General features: G+C 31.2%; 1 protein-coding gene across 1 annotated transcript in view; it reads right to left on the bottom strand.

Annotated features, from left to right (window-relative positions):
• Window positions 1-277: 277 nt before the first annotated feature.
• LOC145286277 (uncharacterized) overlaps window positions 278-15,093 on the bottom strand; it is a 77,598-nt gene continuing 62,782 nt past the window's right edge. Inside the window, exons 10-11 of the mRNA XM_080135117.1 lie at window positions 10,487-10,528; window positions 278-476 (exon numbers count right to left, since the gene is read on the bottom strand). Coding sequence (XP_079991243.1) covers window positions 412-476; window positions 10,487-10,528 — 107 coding nt within the window. The 3' untranslated portion in view covers window positions 278-411. The remainder of the gene's footprint in view (window positions 477-10,486; window positions 10,529-15,093) is intronic.

Genomic DNA, 15,093 nt, shown 5'->3' on the forward strand with positions numbered 1-15,093 from the left:
AATAGTAAAAATGACAAATATGAATGAATAGGGGAAAAATAACACAAAGAAAAAATACCTTTCTGATATTTTTTTAATCTTGGATACAATACATGTATTTTGTAAAAAAAAAAAAATAAATAAATAGCTAACGTCCCATCACCCCTCAAGAAAACTTTACGTTTTTAGAAAATTACGTTTGAAAACAAGGAAAACTTTGGAAAATGATTATAGGGTAAAGAGTACCAATTCACTAGATGATTCAATCATGCAGCTAAATGAAAATAATAGCAGTTTATTTGACATGTGATTATAATAATGATTAATATATTTAAACTTTGTTAGATTTCTTTGTATAAAAGGAGTATTAGATTATTTAAAATATAACATAATGTGTTAAAATTTTTTTCACTATAAGTTTTTTTAGTTGATTCATATTATATTTCTGCTTTCTGGTTTCGTTGTCTTCATCATCTCGTTTTCAATTGAACGGAGATCTGTAACAAAATTAAAAACAAACTTATTAACTCATATCAACATATTAACTCTCATGAAAGGTATAATTAAGCTAAGTTCATTACAAAGACGAGAAAATAAAATAGCATTTTGCTTATTTCTTTTTTTTTTTTACAAGGAAGTCACCACTTATCAAGGCCCGGAGGCTACTCGGGGATAAGGGTTATTGCGTGTACAGAAATCAATGGGATAATACCGTAGTAATCGCTAGTAATGGAGATCTGATGAAGTGTCTTACTTAAGGGGTCGGTTCAACAGGAACTTGTTTATGTTGGACTTGAAGAGACTCAAGTTGTAGTCAGGTGGGAAGCAGGCAAACGGAAGAGAGTTTCACAGGCGTGTACTTCTAAGAAAGAAGCTTTGTTCATGGAATGTACGTTTGGATTTAGGCGCAGAAAAAGAGTAGGGAAATTTCTGACAGTAATTTCAGCTAGACGGGTGATTTTCGTGAAAGATTGGTGAGGGGGGACCAGAGACTGGAGCTCAGACGAGCACTTGCCATGGAAATAACGATAAAACAACGACAGGCTGGCTACGTCCCTTCTGTGGGAGAGAGGTTGCAGGGAAGAGAAAAGGCATCCCCCACTAGGCTACGAAGTCTATGTTGTACTCTGTCAAGGCAGGATAGGCTATTTTTAGCAGCTCCTGTCCAGATGTGGCAGCAGTACTCTATCATTGGACGTACTTGGCTTTTATATAGATAGAGAATGGCATCAGCAGTGAGATATCTATTGGAGTAGTAGAAGGATTTCACCATTTTTCCAACGACCTTGGCAAAAGATTTGATGTACGTGTTCCATTTCAGATCAGGAGTAAAGGTCAAGCCCAGAAGCTTGTCAAAACAAGGAGCCTCCCCAAGACGAGAGCCATTCATTTCAATTGATGCCATATGGGGATCAGAGCATTGATGATGTAAAGATAGGAGCTTGGTTTTAGATGCATTAAAAGTAACCAGCCAACTCTTCCCCCATTGTACCACGCGCTCAAGATCAGAGGAAAGAGAATCAGAGAGAACTTTGTCATTTACGGCCTTTGATGTGTTTCCATAGATGGTCGTGTCATCAGCATAGAGGTCAATAAATTTCTATTATTACTGCTTGTAATAATCAATCGAAGAATCTGTGTGTCGTCAGGTAATGTTTCAGTTAAAAAACAAAAAAAACAAAAAACAAAACAAAACAAAACAAAACAAAAAAACGTTTTCATCGTTAGAAAAAGTAGTATGAATTGAGACATCTTATTCAATTAACGCATCTAAAATAAATTATTTTTATACTGATTTATCTGACATCTCGATGAAATGCCACCACTGACACTCTCCAGCAAAGAAGAAGTTCAAGGTATCTGCAGACAGTGTTGTACACCGTATTCTGGGGTAAGAAATATGCGATTCTCCTCGATTTCTTGAAACTGGGTTAACTGTCAACTTTGATCGTTAAGTTGAAACGTTGGCAAAGCTGATAACCCGGATTGCCAGTGTAAGGCCAAAGTAAAGATAAACATTCTCTTTTCAATATGACAACGTCAGGCCACACACGTTTGAAAACCACAAAATGTGTCGCAAAATTCGGCTGGACGATGTTGCCTCACACATCGTATAGTCCCAACATACAACCGTCAGATTTATACTTGTTCGAACCTCTGAATGGCGCATTACGAGAGCAGCATTTCCCCGACAACAACGTCGTAATCACAGCCGTGAAAATAAACGAACTGTCTTAACAGACACTGACTTTTACGACCAAGATATACAGGGTTCTCGTTCATCGCTGACAAAAATGTTGATTATGTAGAAAAATAAATTCTGAAGCACGAAAGATCATTTGTTTTAATATTATCACTCTCACTGTCACATATCTTTAACTTTTAAAGTTAAATGAAACTCAGGTGGTTTTACTTTGTAGCTCCTCAAAAATTTGAGTACAAAAATAGAAAACATTACTTTTATGTCAACGAGAGGCTTTGTCCGTCATTTATTTTGCTGAGTATCAATAATTGGTATTGTCATTCAGTCGGTCTACTTTGTATCCCGATAAAAGATTTGTCTTACAGTCAATCAATTTGCTTTTTTTCTTTCGTTGTCTAACTTGCATCGCAAAAAGAGGATTTCTCTCGGCCTATCCTGCAGCCCGAGGAGATACTTGCCTTACCGTTGGTTAAGCTTATATCTGAATAAGAGGGGTTGTTTCTATTTTGGCCTGTCTCTTTGTACCAAAGTGTACCTTGATGTTCTGAAGAGTGTAGTAACTCCTGGTGCAATCAAGTGGCCACTGGCAGACTCCGAGTGTGGCAGCAGGACTCATCGCCGGCTCAAAGAGACCCAGGCTTGACTTCAGATAGAATGTTACGACTTTGTAGTCTTCTCCCACTGCCATCCTCTTCCCACGACCAGCACCCGCTGGACTACTTCGTTTGATCATACATTCCACAATACGAAAGTCAACCATATCGCCGCTATCTGCCGACTATTCGCCGGTTTTCCCCCGGCGCTTGTGGAAAAGACATGGTCCCAGTTCCGGACCTGTATCGAGGCAGTGATTGAGGCTGAAGATGACTACATTGAATAGATGTAAGCTCTACTACATAATCAAGTTATCTGAATTAATTTTGTCGATAAAAGTTTTAAAATAAAGATGAAGAGTTTTTTTTATAGGGTGACACTTTTATCGTTTCACCCAATTTCTATATAATTATAAAAGTCAGATCAGATTACTTGCTTGCTTGAGCGTTTAAATCGTCCATCCGGTTAGTGACTCCCGGTTTAAAAAAATTCATCTGCTTACCTATTTCATGGTCCCCTATCTTAAGTCTGATATAAAAAGTCACTGATGCCATTCAAAGCATACACAAGGTCAACAATATTTTAACTTATTTAAACGTATTTTCCTTATAAATAAATGTAATTTAACCCCGTTGAGAAAAAAACTGATTTAAATATAACTATACAATATATAACTATAACCATATTTACGGCTTTTAGTAGCGCTCGTGTGGATTATGGCGATTTAACTTTCTTCATGCCTCACTTAAAAAGTATTTTTTCTTCAAGGAGGAGGAGGAGGAGGAGGAGGAGGAGACAGAAACTTGGTTTTAATGGTGCTTTTCGTATGTACTCTTTAATTTTAATTAGTTCCTAAACATTTTGCTTAACAAAATTTTCATCTTTTTCCAGGTTGAAAAACGGTCTTATTAAAAGAAAAGCACCAAACTATCAATACTATGTATCAAGGTAGAGTGAAATGCAAAGATATTGTAGCCAATGACATTTAAACATGAAGTACCATCTTCAAGATCATCATATAGTTCAAAGAAACAGGTGATACTCGGGCAAAAAACTCCGCTAGAGGACCAAGACTGTCGAATGCTTACACAGATCGTCTCTTGTTAAGGTATCGACTTGAGGATTTGACTTCATCCAGTGCCACACTTGCTGAAACATGAAATGAGGCTGATGTAAGTGCCTGAACGCACACAGTGATGAGAAGACTTTTCGACAATGGCCTCAAATTAAGGAGAGCAGCAAAAAAGCATTTTCTATCAAGAAAAATATTTCAGACAGAATAAAGTTTTGCAGAAAATATAAAGATTGCACGATGGAGGATTGGGGTAAGGTGATATTTTCGGATGAGGCATATTTCGCTTGTTTGGAGCTTCTGGAAAATCCCTTGTTAGAAGAAGGAAGGGGGAATGCTCTCATAAATCTTTCATGATCCCTACGGTAAAGCATCCGGACACCGTTCACGTGTGGGGTTATATTTCATCTCCGAGAATTGGAACACTAACTATTCTGCCGTAAAATACTACTATGAATGCCAAATGTTATCTGAATGTGCTTAAAGAGCATATCCCCCCAACAATTCATGAGCAATTTCTGGTCACAAACTGCTTTTTACAGCACGATGGTGTTCCTTAACTTAATGATAACAAGGTTCTTGAATGATAAAAAATATCGAAATCTTGAAACCTTAGCCCGGGAATTCACCGGATTTGAATCCCATAGAGAATCTTTGGGCCATAATTAGACGAGCGGTAGAAAGCAAAAGTTATTCAACTGTGAGCAGCTGAAAGAACTTATTACTCAAGAATGTAACAATATTAGTGCAGAAACGATTGAAAATTTATTGAAAAGCATTCTAAAGCGTATTGAAACAATGTTAAAGAAGAAGAGATGCCATTCATAATATTAGCTTTCATCATTATTTTGTTATTTCTTAATAAATTCATTTGGACTTTCCTCATATTTCTTCTTTAAATTTTTTATGCAGCATTTTGAAATAAAAATAAATAGTTGAAAAGCCCCATTTTTCTTGGAATACTGAAAATTACCATAGTCTCAAAACTTTTGGCCATGGGTATAGAAAAAGAATAAAAATAATAGTTAAGTAATAGTTAAAAGAGAAGATCTTAAATTCTTGTTAAGTTTTGTTAAAATGGCAGAACCCATATTTATTGTAGCGCGAAAAGTATGCAAATAAAGCGGTGTCTGTTCCATGACATACTTTGAACGAGAAAGAAGTGTTTTGAAGGAAAGGCACTTTCGTGAGAGTTTACATAAAACTACTCCTCTTAAGTAAAGTGTGCAAAAAGCAACATAAATTATAATAAACTCACTTATGCAAATTGCCAAACATTTTATTCAGAATATTCCCAACAACTTTGAATAAAAATGTCAGTGCCTTTTGAAAGAAAGGTTCAATTGGACAGAAGAAGATATAACTGCCTTTGGATTAGAATGGTAAAAATTCCAGAGAGTTTTGGACATTTCCGTTGGTATAGGATGGTAGATTTCCCTTTCCTGTTGGCCTAAAAAGGAATACGTCATATTTGCCATTGGTTGTGTTTATTTTCTTAATATTTTTTCTATCTGTAGATGGGACATCCTACCAAATGCGAACATTCACTCATATAACCGAGATATATTTTTTAGACTCTAACCGTCATTTAAGTGCAATCGTTTGTATCTCTCTTGCACTTGGTTCACCAGGTGTATTTGCCAGGCAGTTTGTTTTTAAAATTCTTTTTATGAGTCCAATTGTTCCTATAATCACGGGAATGGCACATTTCCCTTGAAGTTGCTTTACATGGCGGACATACGAGATTGATATTTTGCTGTGTTTCACCTCTCAGCTCTGCTTAACCCATCATCATTGGGAGCACTAACTTATATTAAGGTGACTTTTTTCACCTTCTTATCCCACATCATTATGCCAGATTTAATAGAGCTGTTTTCTATGCACATAGCTGCATAGTCATAGCAGATGGTGTATGACTTACTTCCAACTATTATTTCTTGCAAATGTCAACTCTAATGTGATTAATGAAAAGACACGGAAGAGATAAAAGAAAACTGTATTACGTTTATTTGGAAGCGAATGTTGATATTCAGATTACCGTAAAAATAAAATTAGCGGACGACTTATGACCAAGGTGTCGACCATTGATATATAATGATGGTACCGCTTCCAAATGAGACAATAATTGTGCGATAAATATTAGTTAAGCAGATATGTTAGATATAGATGTATGCAATAAGAATGGCATTAAAGGTAATAAATATGGCGTCGCTAACGATGTCTGTCTTCCTCCTACACCGGGATGATATGACACAAGGGTTGGAAAGTGGGATTTGAAGAGTCAGCGATCTAGATTAAGAGTAATATATTCTGCAAAAATGTCAGGCAGCCAACCCCGAAATTTCCCGGTAAGCGGGTGTCAGGCGATGAGCAATAAACTAAGAGAGAAGGCTAAAAGCCGGGAGGGTAGAACTTCTAAAACTGCACAGGACCAAAGCCATACCTCAGTCAAAGGAAAAAATAACCGTCATATTTAAAATGGCCTGGTCTTTGTTAGCTTTGGTGCCGAGGGAAAACTTCCGGACCCGTCGACGAGAGAGAGAGAGAGGGAGGGAGGGAGAGAGAGAGAGAGAGAGAGAGAGAGAGAGAGAGAGAGAGAGAGAGAGAGAGAGAGAGAGAGAGACTCTCCTCTATACAAACTTTTATTTTATTGCTTATCCGTCGCTGGTATCGCTTTCTTTCTCTCGATCGATGTTAGATTAAATTTAAATTACTTAATTTAATTAGTTTAATTCAAAATTACTTACCTTTACAATTAACACATCTTTTAAGAAACGTTTTAGTTATTTATCCATGTTTATTATTAAACTGTTTTAATTACTGTTAATATCAACAAAACTGGTTTAATTACTGTTAATATCAACAAAATAATTACTGTTAATATCAACAAAACTGTTTTAATTACTGTTATTATCAACAAAACTGTTTTAATTACTGTTATTATCAACAAAACTGTTTTAATTACTGTTAATATCAACAAAATTGTTTTAATTACTGTTAATATCAACAAAACTGGTTTAATTACTGTTAATATCAACAAAACTGTTTTAATTACTGTTAATATCAACAAAATTGTTTTAATTACTGTTAATATCAGCAAAACTTTTTTAATTACTGCCAATATCCACAAAACTTTTTTAATTACTGTTAATATCCACAAAGCGTTTATTAGTCATACATTATTATACAGACACGTTTACTTTGATATGTTAGATAAAATGTCTGTAATAAGAATGATATTAATAAATTATACAAAAATGTTGGCTCTTGAGTACAATAGGGGCGCACTAAAAATCTTTTCTTTGGTTTAGAATGACATACATTATATAATGGGTAGCTTTTGTATTTTACTTTTAAGTAAAGTCAGAAATTACTTTCGAACTATTAATATAAAGGCTTTAAAATCATTTTATGAACCATGGTAAACATAAATAGAATTCCAATTACTTAAAAGTCGCGTGACCTGCTGACATCACAAAATAGAATACAACATGCACAGCACTGACTGTTTCCAAATTTTAGGTTACATATCCCTCAAAAAAAGTGTCGAAAAATTAGCAAAACCGTTCCAAAAGTGACTGTATTTTATTTTTCGAAAGATAAAGAATTATTTTCTAGCCGGACACGTGCAATTAAAAGAAAATTCTATGGAGTTTTATATTTGTTGAAAGTGTATTTAGTTATTAATTCGTGCGTCAATTTAATTTTACATTTAAAGTTAACCAGTTTTCAAATAATTTTTAAATAATATTTTACAAACCCTTTTCTTGATAATGCGGCAAACATTATATTAATTTAACTGTATATTTTCTTATAAGCATCTAAAAAGTAAACTAAATTTATAATGCAGTTTTTGCAGTATTTACTTGACTTCGGCTTCACACAGGTACGTATTTTTAAATGCACAATTCTTTATAGTTTTCTAGTTCTCGTATTTAATATCAACAATCTAACTGCAAGACAGATTTTGTTCATTTGTACCCCAGGCATGGCGTCATTTTTCAGTGACCAGGCCTGTTTTACACTGGCTGTGTCTTTTGGATTATAGATTAGAAAATAACTGCAAATTCGAAAGTGATTATTAGCCTATTTTTAACTGACGATTAGATTTTGTCTCTTAGTGGGTTTATTTTGTATCTGGATGAAAATATTTGTCTCTCGATCAATCCATATAACATCGCTAGAAAGGTTTTCACCCTCGGTTGGTCCCTTGCATCTCGAAGAGAGGCTTTGTTAGTCGGTCTATCTTGCTTCTCAATTATAGGTTTTGTTTTACATTCGACCTATCTTGAATTTTAAGTCTAAAACTGAAAATTATAATATAATCTGTGTCTATAATAAATTTAAAAAGTAAAGTTTTTGTCTTGTTTTTGTTTTCTAAACCAAAGAAAAAGAATCTTTTGAGCAGGCCCTATTATAAAATTGAAAGGTAAAGTCCCTTAAAATATACTTACCGAAATTTATTTGGAACTAAAATAAGATGTAATAATGATTGTTACAAGCAGGAAAAAAAAAACTGTGTAATATAGGATGGAACGATAAAATTGTCGCCCTAGAAAAGACAGATGATTCTATTTCCGTTTCATGAAAATTGGTTTTCTTCTTTGTTGCAGACAAACAGCGAGCTTTTTGGGAATCCCTAAGAAATTCATCCCTGCTAAATAACGTGCACAAGTGGAGGCATAGAAGTATTTGTTCTAACAAGGAAATTAAGTAGTAATACCCAATCTCTGCAGTGATTAACTGCGACCTGTGCATTGTGTCATTGTACATAGGCAACAAGCATTCCGCCATTTCCACGTCATAAGGCAACGCTCCGGTCCACAACTCGCATGTCGCCAGGCGTGTGGTTATGAAATCCTCTCCCATCCTCCCTACTCTCCTAACCTTGCACCCTCTGACTTTCACCTCTTCCCAGCCATGAAGTTGTTTTTGAAAGGAAAGCGTTTCCCAGATGATGCCACCTTGATTTTTGAAGTCACGTCAAGACATTTTAGGAGATGAAAGAGGATGGCCATAAACACGTTCACACGAAAGGACTCCCATGGGGTCTTCTAGAATTTGTTGGAACAGTACAACAAGGGCATTGCAACCGGAGTAGATTACTTCGAAGTGGACTAGATTTTAAGTGTGTAATAAAGTACCCATACGAAAAAAAATCTGGAAACTTATTGAAGGCCCCTCGTATACTGGATAAGGTAGGTGAATCTACGGCCGTAACATGTGATATATCGAAGGACTTTGCCTATAGTAAGCATAATCTCTTTTCATAAAAATTAATTCGTACAGTATTTTTGGAATAATCTTTAATATAAACAGATCCCTCTTATCTAAAAGGAAGATCCAGGCCATTCGTGATGGCTATACATCCAAACACCATCACACTAATGCAAATTGATTCTTCAAACGCTATTATTCCTGATCGTTATAATGTCCACAGTGCAGTGTATATTTACACACATTTCTAAGTCAACGGATTAATCGTTATAAAATTACCACTAGTCTGTAGTAGAATAGGGTAAAACATTGGTGCTTACAATGTTGCCTGGGCAAAGCTAGTCTCCTGTAACAATTCTTAGAAAATTTTCCAACTTGAGATTGTCTCACATGTTAGTTAACTTAGTGATATCTAGCATTTAACACGAATTAGAATAAATACATAGAAGATATTCCAAGTCATTTACAAGAGAGTGGGATCTTTCCACTGAACTAGAGAACTTTACACATCTGTCTCTCATGCATAGAACAGTGTCTTCTTCCCAGAAAGGTTACAAAAAGAGACTCTAGGTTCACAGATCGATGCAATGTTGCATCACTATGCCTTTTGCAAATACTTGCATGAAACATCTTTCGAGAGACGTATTCAACTTGTACGCCAGACGTAAACGCACCTGATCAATCCTCAGTTTAGAGATTACCAAGTGTTGATATCCATTAACTTCTGTACTTGAAATGCTTGTCTTTAAAATGTCCTCCATGCTTCCTGTTACCCTGATTGCACCAACAAGCAAACATTTAACTTTTATGTGAACAAACATATTGCCCCACAATTCTCGACTTGGGATGTGTTTTTTTTTCTTTTCAAAAAGGAGTCACCACTTATCAAAGGCCGGAGGCCACTCGAGGATAATGGTTAATGAGTGTACAATAGTCAATAGGAATATATCATGGTAATCGTTAGTAATGGAAATTTGATAAATTGGATTACTTAAGAGGACGGCTCAAAAAGAACTTGTTCAAGTTGGACTTAAAGACAAACATATAGTAGTCAATTAGAAAGCAGGAAAACAGAACAGAGTTTCAGGTGCGTGCAATTCTAAGAAAGAAACCTTGTTCATGGAATCTATAAATCAAGTTTTTAAATAGCATTAAGCTCTGTTTCGGACCTATTAAAACATAAACAATATCGGTTGTAAATTACTAATACGATCGAGGTCGAATTGAACATGTATCATTTGAATGTTAGTACTGTATAAAAATCACATAGACAATTTTTTACATTAGCGCTAATACATATTCCAGACCTATGATTCGAGGGTGTAATGCAAGCACATTCATATGTATGTATAAGTTAAAATAGTTAAAATAAAAAGAACATAATATGATCTTTTAAAACGGAGACAACTAAATGTACTTACGGTTGGGTGGTTGAGCTAATTTATCTGCACAGCTCCCAATACCTGATAAATGAAAAATGGATTATGAATATTTCATACGTTTTGAATATCAAAGAAGAGTTTTAGTGGTTTAATTCTCAAGAAAATAAGCGATTCATAAAGGAAAATGTCAATTCGTTCAACATGGGAAGCGAAAAAGGATAGAATATATAGTTGTGCAGAGAAATAATATCTTTGAATTGTTTAAAATATCATGACGTGTATAATAATATAAGGTTTTAATTGTGCAAAATATCATGACGTGTATAATAAAAATATTTTTTAAATGTGTAATATCATGGCGTGTGTAATAATTATATCTTCTAATTGTGTAAAATATCATGCCGTGTATGAAATAATATATTTTAATTGTGTAAATATCATGACGTGTAATTAATAGTATCTTTTAATTGCGCAAAAAATATCATGACGTGTATAATAATTGTATCTTTCCATTATGTAAAATATCATGACGTGTACAGTAACATTATGTTTTAATTGTAGAACATATCATTACGTGTATAATTATAATATGCCTTAATTGTGTAAAATATCATGATGTGTATAACAATGCTATCTTTATTTGTGTAAATATCATGACGTGTAAAGTAAAAATATGTTTTAATTGTGTATAAAATAATGACGTGTAAAATAATAATATCTAAAAATGGTGTAAATATCATGACGTGTATAACAATGATATATTTTAATTGTGAATATCATGACGTGTACAATAATAGTATGTTGCAATCGTGTGAATATCATGACGTGCATAATAATAATATCTTTTAATCCTGTAAAATATAATTACATGTTAAACAATATGTTTTAATTGTTTAAATATCATGACGTGAATAATAATAATATCTGTCCTGTAAATATCATGACGGGTATAATAATAATATCTTTTAATCCTGTAAAATATAATTACATGGTAAACAATATGTTTTAATTGTTTAAATATCATGACGTGAATAATAATAATATCTGTCCTGTAAATATCATGACGGGTATAATAATAATATGTTTAATTGTATAACGTGTATAATAATAATATGTTTTGATTGTGTAAAATATCATGACGCGTTAAATTATGATATGCGTTTAATTGTGTAAAATATCATGACGTGTATAATAATAATATATTTTGATTGTATAAAATATAATTACGTGTATAATAATGCTATCTTTTAATTGTGTAAACTATCATGACGTGTATAATAATAATAATATCTTTTAATTGTGTAAAATATCATGACGTGTATAACAATCATAATATGTTTTAATTGTGTAAAATACCATGATGTATATACTAATGTTTTAATTGTGTAAATACAATGACGTGTATGATAATAATATTTTCAAATTGTGTTAAATATTATGACGTGTATCATAATATGTTTTAATTGTGTAAATATCATGACGTGCATAAAAATAATATGTTTAAATTGTGTAAAAAACCCTGACGGGTACGAAAACAATATATTTTAATTGTGTAAAATATCATGACGTGTATAATAAAAAATATATTATAATTGTGTAAAATATCATGACGTTTATAATAATAATAATAATAATAATAATAATAATAATAATAATAATAATAATAATAATAATAATAATATTTTTTAATTGTGTAAAATTTCATGACGTGTATAATATGTTATTATTATAGAGGTCATTATATTTTACACAATTAAAACATATTATTATTATTATTGTTTTTATAATAATAATAATAATAATAATAATAATAATAATAATAATAATTATTATTATTATTATTATTATTATTATTATTATTATACATGTCATTTATATTTTACACAATTAAAAAACTCATTATTATACAGGTCATTATATTTTACACAATTAAAACATATTATCATTTTTATACAGGTCATTATATTTTACAAAATTAAAACATATTATCATTATTATACAGGTCATTATATTTTAAAAAATTAAAACATGTTTTAACAGTGTAAAATATCATAACGTGTACGATAAAAATATGTTTTATGTGTTTTAAATATCATGAAGTGTATAATAATAATAAGTTTTGAGTGTGTAATATATCATGGCATGTATAATACTAATATGTTTTAATTGTGTAAAATATCATGACGTGCACAATAATCATATAATTAAATTGTGTAAATATCATGGCGTGTATAATATTAATAATATCATATAATTTTGTAAAATATGAGGACGTGTACAATAATAATATGTTTTAATTATGCAAATGTCTCATGACGTGTATAATAATTGTATTTTTATTGTGGCATGTGCAATATTAATATGTTTTAATCGTGTTAAATATCATGACCTGTATAATAATATGTTTTAATTGTGTAAAATATCATGACGTGTTAAAATATAATATGCGTTTAATTGTGTAAAATATCATGACGTGTACAATAATAATAATAATAATAATAATAATAATAATAATAATAATAATAATAATAATAATAATAATTATAATAATATGTTTTAATTGTGTAAAATATCATGAGGTGTATAATAATTATATGTGTTAATTGTATAAAGTATCACGACCTGTATAATAATTATATGTTTTAAGTGTGTAAAATATCATGACGTGTATAATAATAATATCTTTTAGTTTTATCAAATATCATGACGCGTATAACAATAATATCTTTCCAGTGTGTAAAATTTCATGACGTATATATATATATATATATATATATATATATATATATATATATATATATATATATATATATATAGTAATTTATAAAATATACATGGCGATTAAGCTACACTGAATATTCTGCGTTTCATCCAACTATAGGATTCGTCAGGCTTATGCGGATGGATGATAGATAGTTGGATGAAACGCAGAATATTCAGTGTAGCTTAATCGCCATATATATTTTATAAATTACTAACTAGCTCTACCTACGTATTGAGCACCTTTGAAGTAAATACTTAAAGTTTACGCATAAATCTATACTTTCGTATATTAAATTTATGTGAATAAATGAAGTAGTTATATATATATAATATATATATATAGATATAGAATATATATAGATCAATGTATATTATATAATTTTGTAGAAGAATAATATCTTTGTATATTTTTAAGTATCATTATTTTTATAATAAATATGGCATCTACAAATAGAGAAAATATTCTATATCTTAACGTAAACATACTTGTCAGTTTAAGATGATCCAAATTAAAAAAAACGAATGCCTATTTTAGAATTTTTTTTTTTTAAACTTGTACTATCTTATTTGATAGGACAACAAATTTATTTTGGGACAATTCATTTTAAAATGAGAAAAATCCGAATTACTTTTCTGAGTAACATACAAATAAGCGCCAATGATTTTTAATGTGTGTAATAGCTAATAATTTACATAGAAAGATGTTTAAAAGCTAATAATGTACGTAGAACAATGTGTAAAAGCTGATGATTTACATAGAAAATGTGTAAAAGCTAATAATGTACATAGAAAAATGTGTAAAAGCTAATAATGTACATAGAAAAATGTGTAAAAGCTAATAATGTACGTAGAAAAATGTGTAAAAGCTAATAATGTACATAGAAAATGTGTAAAAGCTAATAATGTACGTTGAAAAATGTGTAATAGCTGATGATTTACACAGAAAAATGTGTAAAAGCTGATAATGTACATAGAAAATGTGTAAAAGCTGATAATGTACGTAGAAAAATGTGTAAAAGCTGATAATGTATGTAGAAAAATGTGTAAAAGCTGATGATTTACATAGAAAAATGTGTAAAAGCTGATAATGTACATAGAAAAATGTTTAAATACTGACAATATACGTAGAAAATATGTAAAAGCTGATAATGTACATAGAAAAATGTGTAAAAGCTAATAATATACATAGAAAATGTGTAAAAGCAGATAATGTACATAGAAAAATGTGTAAAAGCAGATAATGTACATAGAAACATGTGTAAAAGCTGATAATGTACATAGAAAATGTGTAAAAGCTGATAATGTACATAGAAAATGTGTAAAAGCAGATAATGTACATAGAAAAATGTGTAAAAGCTGATAATGTACATAGAAAAATGTGTACAAGCTGATAATGTACATAGAAAAATGTGTAAAAGCTGATAATGTACATAGAAAAATGTTTAAAAACTGACAATATACGTAGAAAATATGTAAAAGCTGATAATGTACATAGAAAAATGTGTAAAAGCTTATAATATACATAGAAAATGTGTAAAAGCAGATAATGTACATAGAAAATGTGTAAAAGCTGATAATGTACATAGAAAATGTGTAAAAGCAGATAATGTACATAGAAAATGTGTAAAAGCTGATAATGTACATAGAAAATGTGTAAAAGCTGATAATGTACATAGAAAATGTGTAAAAGCTGATAATGTACATAGAAAATGTGTAAAAGCTGATAATGTACGTAGAAAATGTGTAAAAGCTGATAATGTACATAGAAAAATGTGTAAAAGCTGATAATGTACATAGAAAATGTGTAAAAGCTGATAATGTACATAGAAAAATGTGTAAAAGCTGATAATGTACATAGAAAATGTGTAAAAGCTGATAATGTA

The sequence above is a fragment of the Euprymna scolopes genome, chromosome 10, assembly GCF_053919585.1.
Source record: "Euprymna scolopes isolate OS-2025 chromosome 10, ASM5391958v1, whole genome shotgun sequence".
Classification (NCBI taxonomy): Eukaryota; Metazoa; Mollusca; class Cephalopoda; order Sepiida; family Sepiolidae; genus Euprymna; species Euprymna scolopes.